We start from the raw sequence: 19,148 nt of genomic DNA on the forward strand, positions 1-19,148 counted from the left end.
AGATATTTAGCTTTTTACACAGAGGCAGCAGACACTGTGGACGAGGTGAGTGACAGGCTGTGTGGTGAATGAGCTGAGAATACGTGAAATACGGACATGTCCTGGGAAATATGGACGTTTGGTCACCCTACACTATACACCAGTCCTTGAACAAGAAGTAGTCCAACATTACACTCTTATCTAACAGTGTAAAATGATTCAAATGTCTCTCTACAATGGTGTTTCTCAATCCTGGTTTTGGCGCCACCCTGCCTTACATATTTATGAGGTTTAACCCATTTTATCACACCCATGCATCTATGAAAGGGCTGATGAATGAGCTAATTAGTTGAGTAAGGTGTGTTGGCAAAGGGAAAAGCAAAAAGGTGTAGGACAGAGGGTAGGAGGTGGGGCTGCAGGATCAGGATTAAGAAACCGCTCTACAATAAATGTATACTAGACATGAAATAAACAGCCCAACGCAAACTGGCTAAATGGTGTTTATTACATCGAGACAGAACACATCGTCCTCACTTTTTCATAACTTCTGCAGCAGTGCAAACAAATGTGTGAATAAATATGTGAGTGTGTGAAGATTTGGAGTCGAAGGTGTCAAAACCCAGGTGTGTAGCTGTGTAGTGTGAGGGTTGAGTTGAGTTTGAGTGTATGTGTGTGTGGAGAGCGTGAGGTGAGGCTGAAGGTTGAATAGGACACTACAGACCCGAGCATCAGGCCAGCCATGTAGGACACGGTCATGGTGTTCCCTGCAAAAGAATAATAAAAAATCACTGGTTACTCGACCTTGATCATTCAAAGTGGGCTTTTCCAATTCTGCACATATGAGAAGAGAAGATTCTCTTCCACCACAGGAAACTTTAAGACATGTTTCCATTGGAGGAACCAACTATATTGGAACTGAAAGCTGTATTTTTATGTTGCAGTTGAATAATAAGAGTTTAGTAAGTAAGTATCAAACCTTCTTTTGAAAGAAAAATAACCAGCAGAACCAAAGCAGAGCTGTAAATCGGGCCAATCCAAAACAGTGTTTGACATTTATAGCACTGTATGTCTACACAACTGACATTTACATAAACTCCAGCCACTAGGAAAAGCCCTAGTCAAAATGTCATAGCGACTTTAGGAGAAAATGAATATGTATTGTTGATACTGAAGAGCAGCTTATCCACTCTAGACTCTGCTACTTATGGGAATACTAGTGACTATGGTTTATTCTATGCCAAGCTCTGCTAAAGCCAGGGAAGAAAACAAGGATCCATGTTAGTCTAAATGCTAATGCTATCTAACAGTCTTGTACCGTCTATTCTCTCCAATTGTTTGACCATTTAAAAACAATATTGAGTCTCTTAGTTAAACCAAACAGGAACTAAACACACACTACATTGGAAAGCATTGTATTTCTAACCAGTAAGATTCTAGTAAGACTACTAGCTAACCAGACAACCACTTCAGCTCGATGAAAGGACACAACAAAAGGATATAGAACACATATGTAAAGTGCCAGATTGTACGTTTTTGGTGAGAATGTGTAACTGCACCAAGCATACTTAAAATTACTTTTAAAATGTGCATTGTGGGGTAGACTATTCTCTTACAAACTCTTTAATGTTCTAATTCTGTGTTTCTTTGGTTTAACAATGCACAAAAGAGTAGATGAAGACTGAGTTTGCCATTCTGATATCCCAATGTTCGCAGTAGTTCTTTTCTAACTGCCAGTAACCAGGAAAAGTTGCTATAGCCAGAAAAATGGGACCTAACAGACACAGTGTTTTATAGAATGAGTATATAGTGTGTAGCTTTGCAGGAATGGTAGCAGAAACACATTAATGACTCCGGATCAGTAGATGTGAACCTGTCGAGAATAACATAAAATAACATAAAAATGATCAATGCAAATCATACATTTTATCCCATGGAGATCTGGATTTGGAATCATATTCAAAATTAAAGTGGAAAAACAAATAGCAGGCTGATCCAACGTCAGTGGAAATTCCTCAAGACAAGTTAAAGTGAGGCTCAGTAGTGTGTGTGGCCTCCACATGCCTGTATGACCTCCCTACAACACCTGGGGAATCCTGAGGAATCTCCTCCCAGACCTGGATTAAAGTGTCAGTCAACTCCTGGACAGTCTGTGGTGCAGTGTGAAGTTGATGGATGGAACGAGACATGATGTTCCAGATGTGCTGGATTGGACTCAGGTCTGGGGATTGGGCAGGTCAGTCCATAGCATCAATACCTTCATCATGCAGGAACTGACGACACACTTCAGCCACATGAGGTCTAGCATTGTCCAGCATTAGTCTCACAAGGGGTCTAAGGATCTTATCTCGGTACCTAACGGCAGTCAGGGTACCTCTGGCGAGCACATGGGGGTCTGTGCGGCCCCCCAAAGAAATGCCTCCCCATAGCATTACTAACCCACTGCTAAACCAGTCATGCTGGAGGATGTTGCAGCAGCAGATCGTTCTCCAAGGCATCTCCAGACTCAATGTGAACCTGCTCTCATCCATGAAGAGCACAACAGCGAATCTGCCGATCTTGGTTGCCAATCGTCCTGCACATTGTTCGGCTGTAAGCAAAAGCCCCTCTTGTGGACGTCAGGTCCTCATACTACCCTCATGGAGTCTATTTTTAACAGTTTGAGCAGAAACATGGATATTAGTGGCCTGCTGGAGGTCATTTGGCAGGGCATTTGCACTACGGAAAGGTAGCGGTCCTGCTGCTGGGTTGTTGCCCTCCTAGAGCCCTCTCTATGTCTCCTAATGGACAGGCCTGTCTCCTGTTATCTGGTCCATGCTCTGGACACTGTGCTAACAGACACAGCAAACCTTCTTGTCACAGCTTGCATTGATGTGCCATCCTGGATGAGCTGCACTACCTGAGCAACTTCTGTGGGTTGTAGACATCGCCTCAGGCTACCTCTATGGTGAGAGAACTGACAAAATGCAATAGTAACCAAAACATCAGCCAGAAAGGATGAGAACAGAGAAAAGTTCTGTGGTCTCCACCTGCAGAACCACTCCTTTACAGGGGTTGTCTTGCTAATTGCCTCTCATTTCTACCTGTTGTCTGTTCCATTTGCACAACAGCAGGTGAAATGTATTTACAATCAATGTTGCTTCCTTACTGGACAGGTTGATTTCACAGAAGTGTGGTTGACTTGGAGTTACGTTGTGTTGTTTAAGTGTATTTAGCAACACTCAGTAGTAAGAAAAGTGAGTCGTTTTTCAGATGAGCCTAAGAAATTCTGTAGCTCTTCAAAAGGTTCTGGAACCTCTTTGGAGGTATTATCTTTCTTAATGTACCGCTGAACTCACCTGCCAGCTCTCTTTGTTGTGGTGGTACATTCCCCGCTGCCTGGATCATTGGCACAGAGCCCAGATAGCCGTTGCTGATGCCCAGCAGTAGGGAGAAGGCACAGGGCCAGGCTGGGTGAGACAGCAGGGGGTGCTGTGCCGGAGACACACACATCACGAAGAGGGGCAGGAACAGGACACGGACGCAAGAGCACACCAGCAGCTGCACACCACCCCATTCATACGGGCACGCAGCCAGGATCTGACAGAGACACCCAAAAAAAAAAAAAAAAAAAGAAAATGATTAAAGTCCTACCTACTTGTTTTGTCCTCCATCTGTCAGAAGTTTCAAGAAAAAACTTTCCTAACAATGACTATGAACCAAGCCAGAGCTCTAACAATATAAAAAAAGTCTGTTTAGAGTTTAAGGGCCCTATATTACACCCTGCACAAAGCGTGTCACAGTGCTCATTGCTATCTTACACCCCTCCAACAGCCTATTTTCATGGCTTGTGTCTGCATCGTTGAAATAGCAGCAGTAAACCCCTGCTTGTTACATAAACAAGAAAAACCACAGTGCACAAACCCAACTTTTAAATCAACAATAAATAGAAAACTAAATAAAATAGCATTACTATTTCAGTAAATTACCTGCTTGCGCACCTTCACAGCGTGCAATTAATATGCACCTGCCAAAGTCAGAGCGCATCTGCCTCTTAAAGGGAATGGCAAGTGACACACTAATTGTTTTATTTCATGTTACGCCCAAAATACACCCATGAATAATTAAGAAAATTTGTACATGCCTTTTGCGCATTATTGGCTGTTGATTTTTTTTTTTTATTTATCAATTACTAATAGGATAAAAATGAAAAAATGAAAAAGTATGTTGTACTAAATGAAAAAGTACCTTGTACTAATGTTGTATAAGGAACACAAAACCTACCAATATAAATAATATTACTGTTTAATTTCATTTTAATATTATCGTTATTTAATAACACAACAAAGTCTATGGCATGTAAACATACACTGGGCTTTGATTCTCAAACACTTCAACACAACATCAAGAGTCAGAAAAGACTTTAATTGCCGCCGTATTTAAGGTGGAACGAAAAACTTGCTAAAAGCGAGTGAGATATAAATTTACTGAGAATGTGACATCTTGTTTAACTACTCTAGCAGGCTCTAGGGAAATTGAGTGAAAAAAATAGAATTAACTACAACCTTACCATGAATCTCCTTCACCCATAACATAACATGCTTTCAGATTAATGATGCTTTACTGCCACGGCTTTGGTTGGCTTTCTGCCCCACATTAGGGGGTAGCAATTGTACTTATGTGTATAATAACGTAGACCCAACTAATCGATTATTAAATTAGTTGCCAGCCACTGACCCATCTATTTGAGTAAAATTGAACCTTAAATGTGGCTTATTAAATCATGTCTTGATACTGAAACTAAAAAATGATTTTGATAATGTACACATGTTAATTTGTTTATTGCTATTGAATGATGTATATGATGTAATGATGTATATGAATTCTAACTAGTACGTCTTACCAAGGCAATACTTTAATGACTACAGTTGTAATGACTAGTTATAAAAAGTGTGGGTGAGTGGTTTGGAACAAAGCCTATGCTATGCTGAAGCTCCAGACATGTGACATTAAAGCAGAGAAAAGGTGGGCAGCTCTGAGTCTCACTTGTGATGAAATGGGCTGGCACAGACAGCAGGAAGTTGGTGGAGTGGGCGTGAAGGATTGATAATACGTTTTGTACAACTCCAGCTGCAGGAACACCTATAAAATTACCATCTTGTGACTTCATGTCCTGTGTTTGGATAGTTTTAATTATGTCCATAATTCAAGCAAATGTCCAGGACCCACATGCCCTAATGGTTTTAGTTCACTTTGTAGTGTTCACACTAAGAGTGTGTTTTTACTTACTAGCTTTGATTTGTTTAAAATGGATCTTGGTATGATTGCTCTGTAATTGTAAACACTGCCATGTGTTGATATAATATGATATGAACAGAGACAGGTGGGCGTCAGCACGTTTGTAATCAAACTCTGGTGGGGTTTCTTAATACAGTGTAAACGCAATGTGAACCTAATGCATCAAAATAAATTAATAAAGAACATGGTCTCACAATGCTCATGTCTGGCTTTCATACTTTTCAGTCTGGGTCCAAACCAAAGTAGCAGGTATGAAAGGGGCCACAAAGCACGGTCCTTACCAAAGGATCAAAATTTGTTCCAACCAAAATAGGTGGTCTCGGTCCAGATCTACTAAACCATGATCAGGTTTGTCTGCAGTGTGAAACCCTTTTGTAGATAGTTCAGATTTTTAGACCAATTACAGGAAGTAAAGCAACAGGGTACTTGAGACTTACAAAACCAAATTTTACCCACTACAAAAAGACATCTGTTCACCTTTCACTTTCAACCAAAATAGAATGTAGTTTTAACGAACATCACTGACGATGATTTTCAACATCTTTTTTTTTGTATGACAATGTGCTGGGCTGTGCTGGGTTGTGCTGGGCTGTGCTGGGTTGGAGGCATGGTCTCACCTTGCCCACGAAGTCAGCCATGTTAAACAGAGCCATAGTGAGAATGGGTAGCCACTCTCCCAGTGTGTCATTCTGCAGCTCGGACTCCAGCCCCGGGAACAGACACAGGGTTATGAAGTACGTCACAGAGATGGAGAGCATGTAGGGCCAGATCACACGGGCGACTGCACACCTCCGCACCATCACATCTAACAGAGGGAGAGAGGCCATGCATTGTTAACATTCTGAGATCTTCTGCACTGAGATCAGGGTCTCTACATCTGGACTGTGGGTACACTTGCATAAAAAAACACTTTTGGTTAAAAACATATAAATGTTATAGATGTGGAAAGAACCTTTAAAGGTTTTAATCTGTTATCACTGTGTTGTTTTTCCTACAGCACAGGCCTGTCACAATAACTATTTTTGTGTGGACTATATATTGTCCCAAAAATAATTGTGATAAATTATATTACTGTCATTTTAAGACCATTTTACACCACTGTTATGATTAATAACGGATTCGGAGGAAAGCTCAGCGACTCGGTTCTGATACATCAGCTCACAGACGCAGCCTTGTGCTGATCGCCATCACCTTTGAAGTGTTGTGAAGAGAAAGCACCATCTACCCACCCAGATAGAGCAAGGCCATTTGTGCCTTATCTTAGGGCTGATGGTGAAGTACATGAACAGGATTCGAACCAGCGATCTCCTGATCACAGTGGCAGCGCTAATCCTGCTGGACCACTTGGAGCCCAGTAGACACAGTTACTCCAACAAAAGCAGGATAACCTCTTCTTAATAACATTGGCTTTGAAAGAAACAGGTCTACAAATGGAAATAATTAACTGATTTTACTGTAAGCTCTTTATAGTGAATTAATAACAGTGTTTAAAATTCAGGTTTAGAACCATAACAGTGTCACTATTAGTGATGGACCAAATATATTGTTTAACCTTTGATACTGCTCCATGTCCTCTTGGTCTTTGGTTTGGAGACATCAAATCTGACGTACATTCCATCACCATTATTGAGGTTAGCAGCATCGGCTTCAACTGGGGTGCTGGAGATAGGACCATCCTGAAGGGAGAAGAGAGCGAGAGATAGGGAATGGGACTTGTGAGTTGTGCTGATATTAGTGCATCAGGCACTGCAGTGCTGCTGGAGTTTTTAAACAGTGTGTTTGAACACTAATTGTCTCTATTCTATTAGACACTTCTGCCTAAAGCTTCTCCACCTTGTAGATGTAAAGTCAGTATTGGCCATTGTTTACAGGACACTGCCTACAGGATGCAGCCAGCAGCTCATTAGCACTTGGCTAAATATTTATGGTTAATGGATATTTCTAAGAAAGGAGCCCCTAGGAACTTCTAAAAACTTTAAATTACTACTGCACTGTTCAGATTATGTAGTTCAGGAAATAATACTCAAGTATAATCAATCAACTGAGACCCAACCACACCTCAAATCCCACCTATTAATTAGCTCTCAGGTCTAAAATACACTGCAATATGAGCTTATAAATAAAGGTGCTACAAAGAGTTGTTTAAGCGATACAATGGAAGAACGACTTTTTATGTATTGCCCACTATTTAACCACAGTGAATATAATTAATAATCAGTTACAATTGTTCAATGTGGTGCATTTATCCATCTGATTGGCTGCCAAGCAATGTCAAAGCAAATTAAAACATTTACTGAAAACAGTGACTGTGAGAAAGGTCTGTGATTTATAGGTTTATTACACGGATTGGACAATGAAACTGAAACACCTGTCATTATAGTGTGGGAGGTTTCATGGCTAAATTGGAGCAGCCTGGTGGCCAATCTTCATTAATTGCTCATTGCACCAGTAAGAGCAGAGTGTGACGGTTCAGTTAGCAGGGTAAGAGCACAGTTCTGCTCAAAATATTGCAATGCACACAACATTATGGGTGACATAACAGAGGACAAATTGTTGGTGCACGTCTTGCTGGCGCATCTGTGACCAAGACAGCAAATCTTTGGGATGTATCAGGAGCCACGGTATCCAGGGTAATGTCAGCATACCACCAAGAAAGACCAACCACATCCAACAGGATTAACTGTGGATACTGTAAGAGGAAGCTGTCTGAAAGGGATGTTCGGGTGCTAACCCGGATTGTATCCAAAAAACATAAAACCATGGCTGCCCAAATCACAGCAGAATTCAATGTGCACCTCAACTCTCCTGTTTCCACCAGAACTGTCCGTTGGTACAATAAATTACTGTTGTCTAAAACCAGGTGTTTCAGCTTGATTCGCCAACCCCTGTAGATCTTCACGATACCTCATCTTCTGTGCTGGCATCTCTGTGTATCTGATATCTGCTCCTCTGCTGCACTGAAGCTGCACTGATCTGACCGTTGACCCAGGTGTCACCCAGGCGAGCCCTTTCAGTGTGGTGACGTACAAAGCGGGTCCGCCGCACCAGCATGTGCAACAAGAAGCAGAGGGTCTCCATGGAAACGGAAAAGAGGAAAAAAATAATGGTGTTGTTCTTCTCGTTCTCCACCAGCAGCTTGGTGAAGATCCGGCTGAGTGAGACGATCACTCCCGCCGTGCCTGAGCAAATAAACAAATAAACAGTAAATTAAAAAGGCAACACTTCAGGAAACCCACAGTGCCACCACAGAGCAGGTATTATTTGGGTGGTGGGTGGTTATTCTCAGCACTGCAGTGATTAGCACTGTTTAGCATGGTGGTGGTGTATGAGCTGTTGGTATGTGTTGTGCTGGTTTGAGTGAAACGACCCACAACATGATGCTGCCATCCCCGTGTTTCACAGTTGGGATGGTATTCTCAGGTTTGCAGGCTTCTCCCTTCTCCTTCAAATGTAACGTTAGTAACATTTGTAACAGTTCAGTTTTCGTCTCGTCAGACCACAGGACATGTCTCCAAAAATAAAGCTCTTCGATCCTGTGTGCACTTCCAAACATTAATCTGGCGTATTTTATGTTACTTTTGAAGTAATACCTTCTTTATGGCAAAGTGGCTGTTCAGCCCCTGTTGATGATTCACTGTGGATAATGACAAATTCTTACCAGCTTCAGCAGCATCTTTATAGACCGTTTCAGAGGAATATTCATGAGCGTAGGAAGTGACGTAGCTGTTCCTAGGACGCTTCCCTTTAGCGGTAAACAGCGTTCAAAACAGTACACGTAACTTTTTAATTTAACATGACTGCAAACTTCACTTAATCTGAAAGTCACAAACATTAAAAATCAGCTCAAATTGTTCTTTAAACAAGTAAACTATGGAGGACCAAAAATGACATAAGTATAAATAAATGCACATATAAATGTATAAATATCTAAATGAATAAATGAATAAATAAATTAATGTTGAAATTAATAAATATATAAATAAATGCACATATAAATGAATAAATAAATAAATATATAAATAAATACATGCATAAATAATTGTATAGGTAAATAAATTAATTAATAAATACATTTCTTACTTATATATTTATTTATTCATTTATATGTGCATTTATTTATGTCAACATTTATTTATTTATTCATTTATTTATTTCAACATTTATTTATTTATACTTATGTCATTTTTGGTCCTCCATAGTAAACACGCCTGCTTTTGTTTTTCACACTGCTAACCTGCCCTGCAGTTACAATGTCCGCTCACAACTTCTCCCTCCTTCTTATCTATAAACCATGCAGAGTACGTGTTGGACAGCGTTTGACTTGCTCCAACCTCACCATACACTACAGTGATGCCTTCTCTACTATAGGAACAAATATTTCCAACTTTTCCACTGAGAAAGTAAATATATGCGCTCAAACTGCGGTGCCCTTTCACTGCGTCCGTTTCAACAAGGTAGTGATCACATCTGGGTAGGTCACCTCTGGCAAGCGTTTTAAATCAGAGGAAAACTTCCCTCTTAAATCCTTATCAAAAGGATCAGGAAAAGAGGTTTGATCACTTTTTACTAATTTCTGACTGTATGTTTGCTCTGTTTTTGGGAGACTTGCAAAATATGTGCTCGTCATTTTGACAGCTGTATCCTTGAAAATAGCGCCACCGGAAGCGCCGAAGGAACAGACATGCGCAGTAGCTTTGTTATTGTTTTCCCCTCATTGAAACTGTCTATAAGATATTTTGCTTTTGTTCTTGGGTTGATGGACCAAAGCACATTCATTTCTGGTACACAGTACCCATCAGGTTCCTGAGCGGTATGTTGGCTGGACATTCCCATTTTGTTTGTACTCGCGTATATAATTGTTTGTTTAGATGAACGAGACACCTTCAGGCATCTGGAAATTGTACCCAAGGATGAACCAGACTTGTGCAAGTCCACAGTTCTCTTCCTGATATTTTGGCTGATTTCTTTAGACTTTCCCATGATGTTACACAAAGAGGCGGTATGTTTTAGATGTGCCTTAAAAATATGTCCACAGGTGTGTCTCTAATTTATTCAGATGTTGCTAATAAACCTACCAATAGCTTCAAAAGACATGACATCATCATTATATGGGCTGTCCCACATTGTTTAAAGGCGTAGTTAGTTTCTCTCTCTTTCTGATTTATTCTGTTTTTTCATGTCAGACAGTGAGAAACATGCATATGTGTCTTTTTATATCGTGTATGTAAACTTCTGGTTTCATATGTATAGTTGCTATGGTGATACAGAAGTTTCAGCTCACTTTCTCCAGTCATCACACCCTGGGTGTATCGCTTTGGCAGCATTCCGGTGTATCCATAGAAACTGGATTGCTGCACTGCAGAGATCAAAGGTCAAAACAAAAAAGATACATTTAGTTAGCTTTCAGTCCAGATATGGTATATGTTTGTGTGTGTATACAGCTCTGGGAAAAATTAAGAGACCACTTCAGTTTCTGAGTGAGTTTCTCTGATTTTGCTATTTCTAGGTTTATGTTTGAGTAAAATGAACATTGTTTTTTTTTTTCTTTAAACTACAGACAATATTTCTCCCAAATTCCAAATAAAAATATTGTAATTTAGAGCATTTGTTTGAAGAAAATGAGAAATGGCTGAAATTAAAAAAAAGATGCAGAGCTTTCAGACCTCAAATAATGCAAAGAAAAGTTCAGAAAGCATTATTTGGTGGAATAACCCTGGTTTTTAATCACAGATATCATGCATCTTGGCATGTTCTCCTCCACCAGTCTTACACACTGCTTTTGGATAACTTTATGCCAAAATTCAAGCAGTTCAGCTTGGTTTGATGGCTTGTAATCATCCATCATCTTCTTGATTATATTTCAGAGGTTTTCAATTTGGCAAAATCATCAAAGAAACTTATCATTTTTAAGTGGTCTCTTACTTTTTCTAGAGCTGTATATTTGTGTGTTAGTGTTTTTACCTGTACAGCCAAAGGCGACGATGGCAACGGCAGCGAGGGTTATGGCGTAGGATTGCTGTGAATTAAAAAGTTCTAGCCAAACGTCACACACACTCACAAACACCAGAGGGCCCAGTGCAAAGAGATACCCTGCACACAAGCACACACACACACACACACACATAGACAGAGGCAAAATGTCAAGCATTAGTAAGTTATTTCGCAGAAACGCAGCAGAAAATGTCACAACCAGAGAACCAGAGGCAACTCTTAATACGTTAAATAAAAAGCCAATAACCCACAGAAAGGGCATTGTGTGTATTAACCTATACTGTTTTATATGTGTGTGTGTGTGTGTGTGTGTGTGTGTCCTCACCAACACTTATGCGTGTGTGTAAACTCAATCTCTCCACCAGGGCGTTGTTTAGAATGACAGCACCAAGAGCCACCAGTATATACGTCAGACTCATATCAAACACGATAGAGGAGCCTGAGAGAGAGACAGAGAGAAAGAGAGAGAGAGAGAGAGAAAAGAGAGCAAGATAGAGAAAGAGAAAGAGTGTGTGAATGCAGTATAAAGTTTTCTTTAACATACTCTGTGCTTAAAACGATTTGTTAGTGAACAACAGACAACAGATAGATTCTGTCTATCAATCAACAGATACTTGGCATATCAGATTCGCCTTTTTAGCTTAAAACAGGAAATGCTAAGTTAACATTGTTAGAAAACATGGGATCTACACTCACCGGCCACTTTATCAGGTACTGTCCAACTGCTCATTAATGCAAATGTTAAATCAGCCAATAACATGGCAGCAACTCAATGCATTTAGGAATGTAGACATGGCCAAGACGATCTTCTTCAGTTCAAACCGAGCAGCATCAGAATGGGGAAGAAAGGTGAATGAAGTGTTTATGAACGTGGTGGCATGGTTGTTGGTGTCAGATGGACTGGTCTGAGTATTTCAGAAACTGCTGATCTACTGGGATTTTCACACTTAACCATCACTAGGGTTTACAAAGATTTATCCGAAAAAGAGAAAATATCCAGTGAGCGGATACAGTTCTGTGGGAGCAAATGCCTTGTTAATGCCAGAGGTCAGAGGAGAAAGGCCAGGCTGGTTCCTGCTGATAGAACAGCAACAGTAACTCAAATAACCACTCCTAATAACACCTACCTGAGTATTGTTGCTGACCATGTCCCTCCCTTTATGACCACAATGTACCATCTTCTGATGGTTACTTCCAGCAGGATAATGCTCCTGACAATGAGTTCACTGTACTGGAATGTCCTCCACAGTCACCAGATCTTAATACAATAAAGCACCATTGGGATGTGGTGGAACGGGAGATTTGCATCATAGATGTGCAGCCGACAAATCTGCAGCAACCGCATGATGCTCTCATGTCAATATGGATCAGTTTCAGAATGTTTTCAGTACCGTGTTGAATCTGTGCCACAAAGGATTAAGGCAGTTCTGAAGGCAAAAGGGGGTCCAACCCGGTACTTACAAGGTGTACCTAATAAAGTGGCCGGTGAGTGTTAAAAACTTAAAAACTCAAAGTAACACATTAACCTTTTGACAATGTAAAGTTTGTTCAACCTGAAAACTGGAGTGCAAAACATTTGTGGCAGAGCATGGATTTGATACCAAGAAATGAAGTATTGCAGGTGCTAATATGTTCCACTCTTCCTAAAAACACATCTTAAAGTGTACAAAAGTGCAGGGTCATCACTGCTGCATTTTACATTGCAAAATTCTCCACATATTTTCTTTTGGGGACATGTAAAGACTGCAGACAAGCCAGATCAGTACCCATGCTCTTCCCTTCTACATCCATGCCTTTGTCTTATTGAAAAATGCATGGACACAATACACATGTTAATTGTGTGATTGTCCTCCCCAGAAATCTCTTTGAATGTGGTTAACATAAGGCTTCTGTTTTGCACACTAAAGGTTTGAGTGACATTTGTGAATGTAACTGTATTGTAGTTAGTAGTCACCAATTTAAAGTACAGCAATAAGAATAACAGCCATTCTGGTGTATGACATTGCGGTTTTGTGGTTTCATGGTTGTTTTATCATACCGGCAAATTTGCGATGGAGGTAATCCACATCTGTTATGAAGCTATTGTATGGTAGCAGGAAGCCCACGCCAGCCAACAGCATGGCAAAGTAGACGCCATGGTAGCGGTCGTCAGGTATCGGCTCTTCTGAGTCTGAAAAGGGAGATAGATTGGTTTTGATTTAGCAGATTAATAAATCTTGATACATTGTAGGGGCAAACATATTGGAAAGACACTTCTTTATCACTAAGCTTAGATGGCTCATTTAGTCCCATTGCTAGAGGTGTAAAAAACTCCTGTAGGTGGGAAAAGTTATATTTCAATTCAACATCTGAATATTCTTAATCATCAAAAGTTGATTGCTCTTTAAAAGTCATGTGTAAAAGCAATATTATGTATGTATTTTCATATTAATGTCATTAATGTTGCTTTATATTGGTCTCAAATTTTTGTCTTTTATTTATTTATTTAACTTATTGTCAAAAAGCATTGGTTTGTGACAGGCCTAACTATATGTGAAAACATTTTGACTGTGGCATTCATCCATTAAGGCCATCAGGTATAAAGGTCATAAATTCACTAATTAATGGGGCATCTGGACACTTTTGGATTATACTCTTTATGATCACACCAATAAATACATTTCAGATAATCACAGTACACTCATGGCCAAAAATATTGGCGCCCTGCAGTTTTTATTTTTTATATTTTGAAAAAACATCACTTTTCTCAGAACACCGTTGTAGTTACAAACACTTTGGTATTGATTTTTTTTGTTTGTTGAACAACACAACAGATCTGACAAAAAGGTCAAATCATTCTACACAGAGGCAGAATTATTGGTGCCCATAGCTTAATATTTGTTAGCACACCATTTTGAAACAATAGATGATATAAAAGCTTCCTGTTACCATGAATGAGTTCAGAGATGGCTTATAGAGAGCCTGACAATTCCCATTTTCCCATTTATATCATAAAATGACTGTAATGCTTCAGAGTTGGAGGCAGGGTGCAAAAGCAAGTTAGTTTTATTAGTAGCCATACTAAAATCAAACAAATAAAAAAAAACTAAGACTATAAAACAAAAAACAAATACTAAAAAACTAATTACAAAAACAGAAACAGAAATCAACCCAACAAACAAAAAAAATAAAGATAACAAACCATAACAAACCAGTTACATGAAGGAAACAAACAAAGCAGGACAGTGGGGTCAAACAGCACAACAGAGAACAAAGGAAAACATTGGGTATATATACACAGACAAAGAACACCTGGGGAAGATAACGAGGGGGGTGGGTTACAAATGAGTGGTGGGGACATTAATGACAGGGTGGGGCTAAGGCGGAGACAAGAGAGAAACAAAAACAGAGCCATGTACTGCTGAGAACAAGAAGAAGGAGCCTGCAAGTGCTCAGTGAATGGGGTACATGAACCTAACCGCTCAAAATTCAGAAATGGAGGTAAATGAAGCTTAATGGCTGAACGGCTAATAACCGAAATTCAAAATTGTGTCGAACTTGTCCAAGATATTCCTTCAATTTTAGAAAGTAGAGGGAATGCCCTTAAGGGGTGGCATCTCATCAAACATAAAACATAAAACAAACAAAAGCAATTACACAAGTAGCGCTATTTAACACATACACAAGTCATGTCATAACAGGTAAGTAATCAGTAATTTTCTACACATGTATTAACTCATTTCCTTCCTTTTTCAGGTAAACAAGAGCTGAGGGACCCTCTTCCTTCTTGAAGGTGGATCTGTCCAACTAGGAGAAGCAGCCCCAGTTCCCTCTGCCTCAGTTTTGCCCCTCTAACCCTCAGTGCAGCAGCATTAAAAGGTAAGTACAATCTGGTAATGGGCGATGGGGCTTTTATAATAATAAAAAATAACAAATATGAATATTAATATTTTTATAACATTAAAAAAACTTTATTTGAATGTTTCAGAATTACTTTTTAAAATTTATTTATAATTTTTTTTTCCATCTTTTGCACAATTAAGCTAGGCTTGTCCCACCCATACAGCTACTACTGTACTGTATATCCTCCATCACTGGTGATGCCACAACATAAGAAGGGTGAAGCATAGTACATGCGTCCTCCGATACACGTGAATTCATCAACCGCCTCTTTTTGAATTGGCAGTGAGCTCTGAGGAAAGCGCGGCGACTCGTTTCCGATATATCAGCTCACAGATGCCTTGTGCTGATCGACATCACCCAACGAGTGATGAGGGTAAAGAGCTCCGTGTACCCACACAGAGAGAAGGCCAAATTGTGCTTTTGTCAGGGCTTCGGCAGCTGATGGCAAGCTGCATGACCGGGATTCAAACCAGAGATCTCCCGATCATAGTGGCAGTGCTTTACACTGCTGGACCACTCACCCTGCACCGCCCCCCCCCCCCCCCCCCCCCAAAAAAAGGCACTAATCATTAACCAATGATTATTAAATAAAGGTTGCTTTAAGGTTATTTCCCATCATCAACCAAAAAATTACAGTTTATTTATGTTCATTTCTGGATGATTTTTAAATAATTCTTTGTGTCATTGTCCTTTTCATCTCTGCACACATATTGTGACTTACCTCTGCGAATGATCTCCCTTTTCCGGAGGTCTTCATCTGGTAGTTTACTGAAACTGAGATTGGATATCGCACTCCTCTCTCCTCTAGGTCCCAATCTACTCCAATCCTCCGAGTACATCCCTAGAAAGGGACTGTCAGAAAGACATTATACTTTATCATTTGACATTTTATTACATATGCCAAATAAGGTATAAGGCACCATAAGTTGTGAAACTCTCTTGCAGATTACGTCTTCTATGTTCTATGTTCTTCGCTCAAAGAACATGGACTCCAAAAATCACATCAACATTCAATGCAGGAGGCCCCAGACTCTTACCCCACAGGCAGTGCAGTGGTTTTGACTTCCTTTTGCCCTGGGACATAGGCACATTTTAATGATTAATTTTTATTATTTTATCATTTGATACAATAGTAAAATTTACACTATTCATTTTTTTCATGAGATATGTACCAGTGGCGGATTACATTATCAGTCAAAAGTTTGGACACAACTTCTAATTGATTTTTTGTATTTTTATATTTAATTTATCTTCTGCATTGTAGATTAATATTAAAGACATGAAAATAATTAAGGGACACATATGGAATCGGAATTGCGTAGTAAATGCAAAAAAGCGGATTTGGGATGAGCTGGAGCTTTACAGCTTGAAGGAAAAGCAGTAACTATTATTGTTCAGCACCTCAAGGAACTAATTCCTTCAAGCCTCTAAGAAAATTATTCCAGATGACTCTACCTCATAAAGACAATGAGATTAAAATACCAAGAGTGTGCAGATCTGTCCTTAAAGATAAATGTGCTACTTAGAATAATCTAAAATATAAACCATATTCTAGTTTGTTTAACACTTTATTTAATACGGCAACACGTGGAATTATTTTGTATCACTTTAATATCTTCAATATCAAGTTTACTACATAAAAATGATCATGAAAAGAAATAAAACATGTTGAATGAGAAGAGAGCTGTTACCAAACTTTTGACTTGTACCGCATATCTGACCAATGGTACTTATTTTACTCCAATCTTGAATACCCAGAGTGCGTTAATAATACTGAGACATGTTGGACCAATATCTTCTGGTGAAAATGGGGGAAATTCCTGTATTTTTAAATCGTAACTTATATAACAGAAAGAAAATCATACAGCCCTGCTCACGAGGGAGAAGTGTGCGGAGTAAACAGACTAAAGCCTGTCTCTGAAAGAGGAGCTTCAGAATCACTCACCAGTCTGATACAGAGGGATGTAACGACCCTCTCTCACTGCACGAGCAACCATAAACCGCGAGCAGACAACAGGTCTCTTACCTCAGAACCACGACTCAGCTCCTCAGTCCCAACACCCCTCAGTAACCACAGTGAAGGTCAATAGTGCCGTGATTTACTCCCTGCACGACTGAATGTGTGTGGATTCTCTCTCGCGCCTTTGTTACGCTCTCTCTCTCTCTCCCTCCCTTTCTCTTTCTTTCTCTCTCTCTCTCTCTCTCTCTCTCTCTCTCTCTCAGGGCTTAAAGGGACCCTATCCTCTAGTGAAAGGTTATTTGCAGACATGATTACATGTCCAAAATATTGTAAACAGCAGTTTCTTCCCTGATTCATACTGTTTGACATAATTCATTTGTTCATACTGGTTGATGGATTGGCTTTGTTATGCCTGTAATGTTGATTAGTCAGTTTGGTCATGCTGATCATGATGGTAAATAAACCTTGGTCATTCTCGTGGATTGGCTTGGTCATGCAGATCATGTTGGCCACATTGGAACATGCTGGTCAACCAACTTAATCATGATGGTCAGCGACCTTAGACATGTTTGGTCAATCAGCTAGGTCATGATGGTCATGCTGGTCATATTGACCGGGATGTTCAGAAACATTCGTTATGCTCATATGGATTGGTACGTTTAATGCCAGTCATGGTCATGCTGGCCATTATGGTAAATAATCTTGGTCATGCTCATTAATTGGCTTGGTCATGCCAGTCATGTTGGTCATGATGGCTGATCATCTTGGTCATGATGGTCTTACTGGTTATGTTGATCAGCCACATTGGACATGCTGGTTACCATGGTAAATAACTTTGGACATGCTGGTCAACCAACTTAATCACACTGTTCAGCGACCTTGGTCATGTTGGTTAATCAGCTTGGACTTGATGATCATGCTGGTCATATTGTTCTAGATGTTCAGAAAAATTGGTTATGGTCATATTGATTGGTTTCGTTATGCCAGTCATGTCAATCAGTCAGCTTGTAAATAAGTAAATATGGTAAAGATGGTAAAGATGGTAAAAAAGCTTGGTCATGCTCGTGGGTTCGCTTGGTCAAGCCAGTCATGTTGGTCATGATGGTTGAAAAACTTTGTCATGATGGTCATACTGGTTTGGTCAACCACATTGAACATGATTGTTATCATGGTAAATAACCTTGGGCGTGCTGGTCAGCCAACTTAATCATGATTGTCAGTGACCTTGGTAATGTTGGTTAATCAGATTAGCATGCCAGTCATGCTGGCCAATAATCTAATCTAATAAACTTGGTCATGCTAGTCATGTTGGTTTTATTGATCGGGATGTTCAGAAACATGGATTATGCTCATAGATTGGATTGGTCATGCCGTTTATGCTGATCATGATAGTAAATAACCTTGGTCATTTTTGTGGATTGGCTTGGTCATGTTTGCCATAATAGTTGAACATCTTAGTCATGATGGTTTTACTGATTATGTTGGTCAGCCACATTGGTAAATAACCTTGTACTTGCTGATCAACCAACTTAATCATGATGGTCAGCGACCTTGGTCATACTGGTCAATCAGCTGTCATGCCAGTCATGTCAGCCAGCCACCATGGTCACGCTGGTCAATCAGCTTGGTCATGATTGTCTTGCTGGTTTTGTTGATTGAAAAATTTGTTATGCTCATGGATTGGTTTGGTCATGCCAATCATGTTGGTCATGATGGTTGAACATCTTGGTCATGATGGTCATACTGGTTATGTTGGTCAGCAACATTGGATATCATGGTTATCATGGTAAATAACCTTTGTCGTTCTGGCCAACCAACTTAATAATGATGGTCAGCAACCTTGGTCATTTTGGTGAATTAGTTTTTTTTTCATGCCAGTCATGTCATTCAGCCACCATGGTCATGATGGTTATGCTGGTCTGTCATCTTGGTCATGATGCTTGGTCATAATGGTAAACCAGCTTTATCATAATGGTCATGCTGGTCAATCATCTTTGTTAGCCAGTCATGTTGGTTAGTTTCCTTGGTCATGCTGGAGAATTAGCTTGGTCATTTTGGTCAT

The 19,148-nt window shown here is 39.8% G+C and overlaps 1 protein-coding gene across 2 annotated transcripts; it reads right to left on the reverse strand.

Annotated features, from left to right (window-relative positions):
• Positions 1-466: 466 nt before the first annotated feature.
• On the reverse strand, positions 467-18,039 carry slc29a4b (asolute carrier family 29 member 4b). 2 transcript variants are annotated; one of them, XM_022674896.2, is made up of 11 exons: positions 17,153-18,039; positions 15,848-15,978; positions 13,283-13,414; positions 11,570-11,683; positions 11,215-11,343; positions 10,535-10,609; positions 8,158-8,432; positions 6,806-6,929; positions 5,871-6,058; positions 3,315-3,555; positions 467-743 (listed from the first exon to the last, which is right to left on the reverse strand). In XM_022674896.2, exons 2-11 carry the CDS (start codon positions 15,963-15,965, stop codon positions 592-594), a joined length of 1,548 nt encoding a protein of 515 aa, XP_022530617.2. In that variant the 5' UTR covers positions 15,966-15,978; positions 17,153-18,039; the 3' UTR covers positions 467-591. The 2 variants fall into 2 exon arrangements, with proteins under 2 accessions (XP_022530617.2, XP_022530618.2); XM_022674897.2 differs by lacking the exon at positions 17,153-18,039 and having other exon boundaries at positions 15,848-17,146.
• Between the last annotated feature and the right edge of the window lie 1,109 nt (positions 18,040-19,148).

This window comes from Astyanax mexicanus, chromosome 21 (assembly GCF_023375975.1).
Source record: "Astyanax mexicanus isolate ESR-SI-001 chromosome 21, AstMex3_surface, whole genome shotgun sequence".
Classification (NCBI taxonomy): Eukaryota; Metazoa; Chordata; class Actinopteri; order Characiformes; family Acestrorhamphidae; genus Astyanax; species Astyanax mexicanus.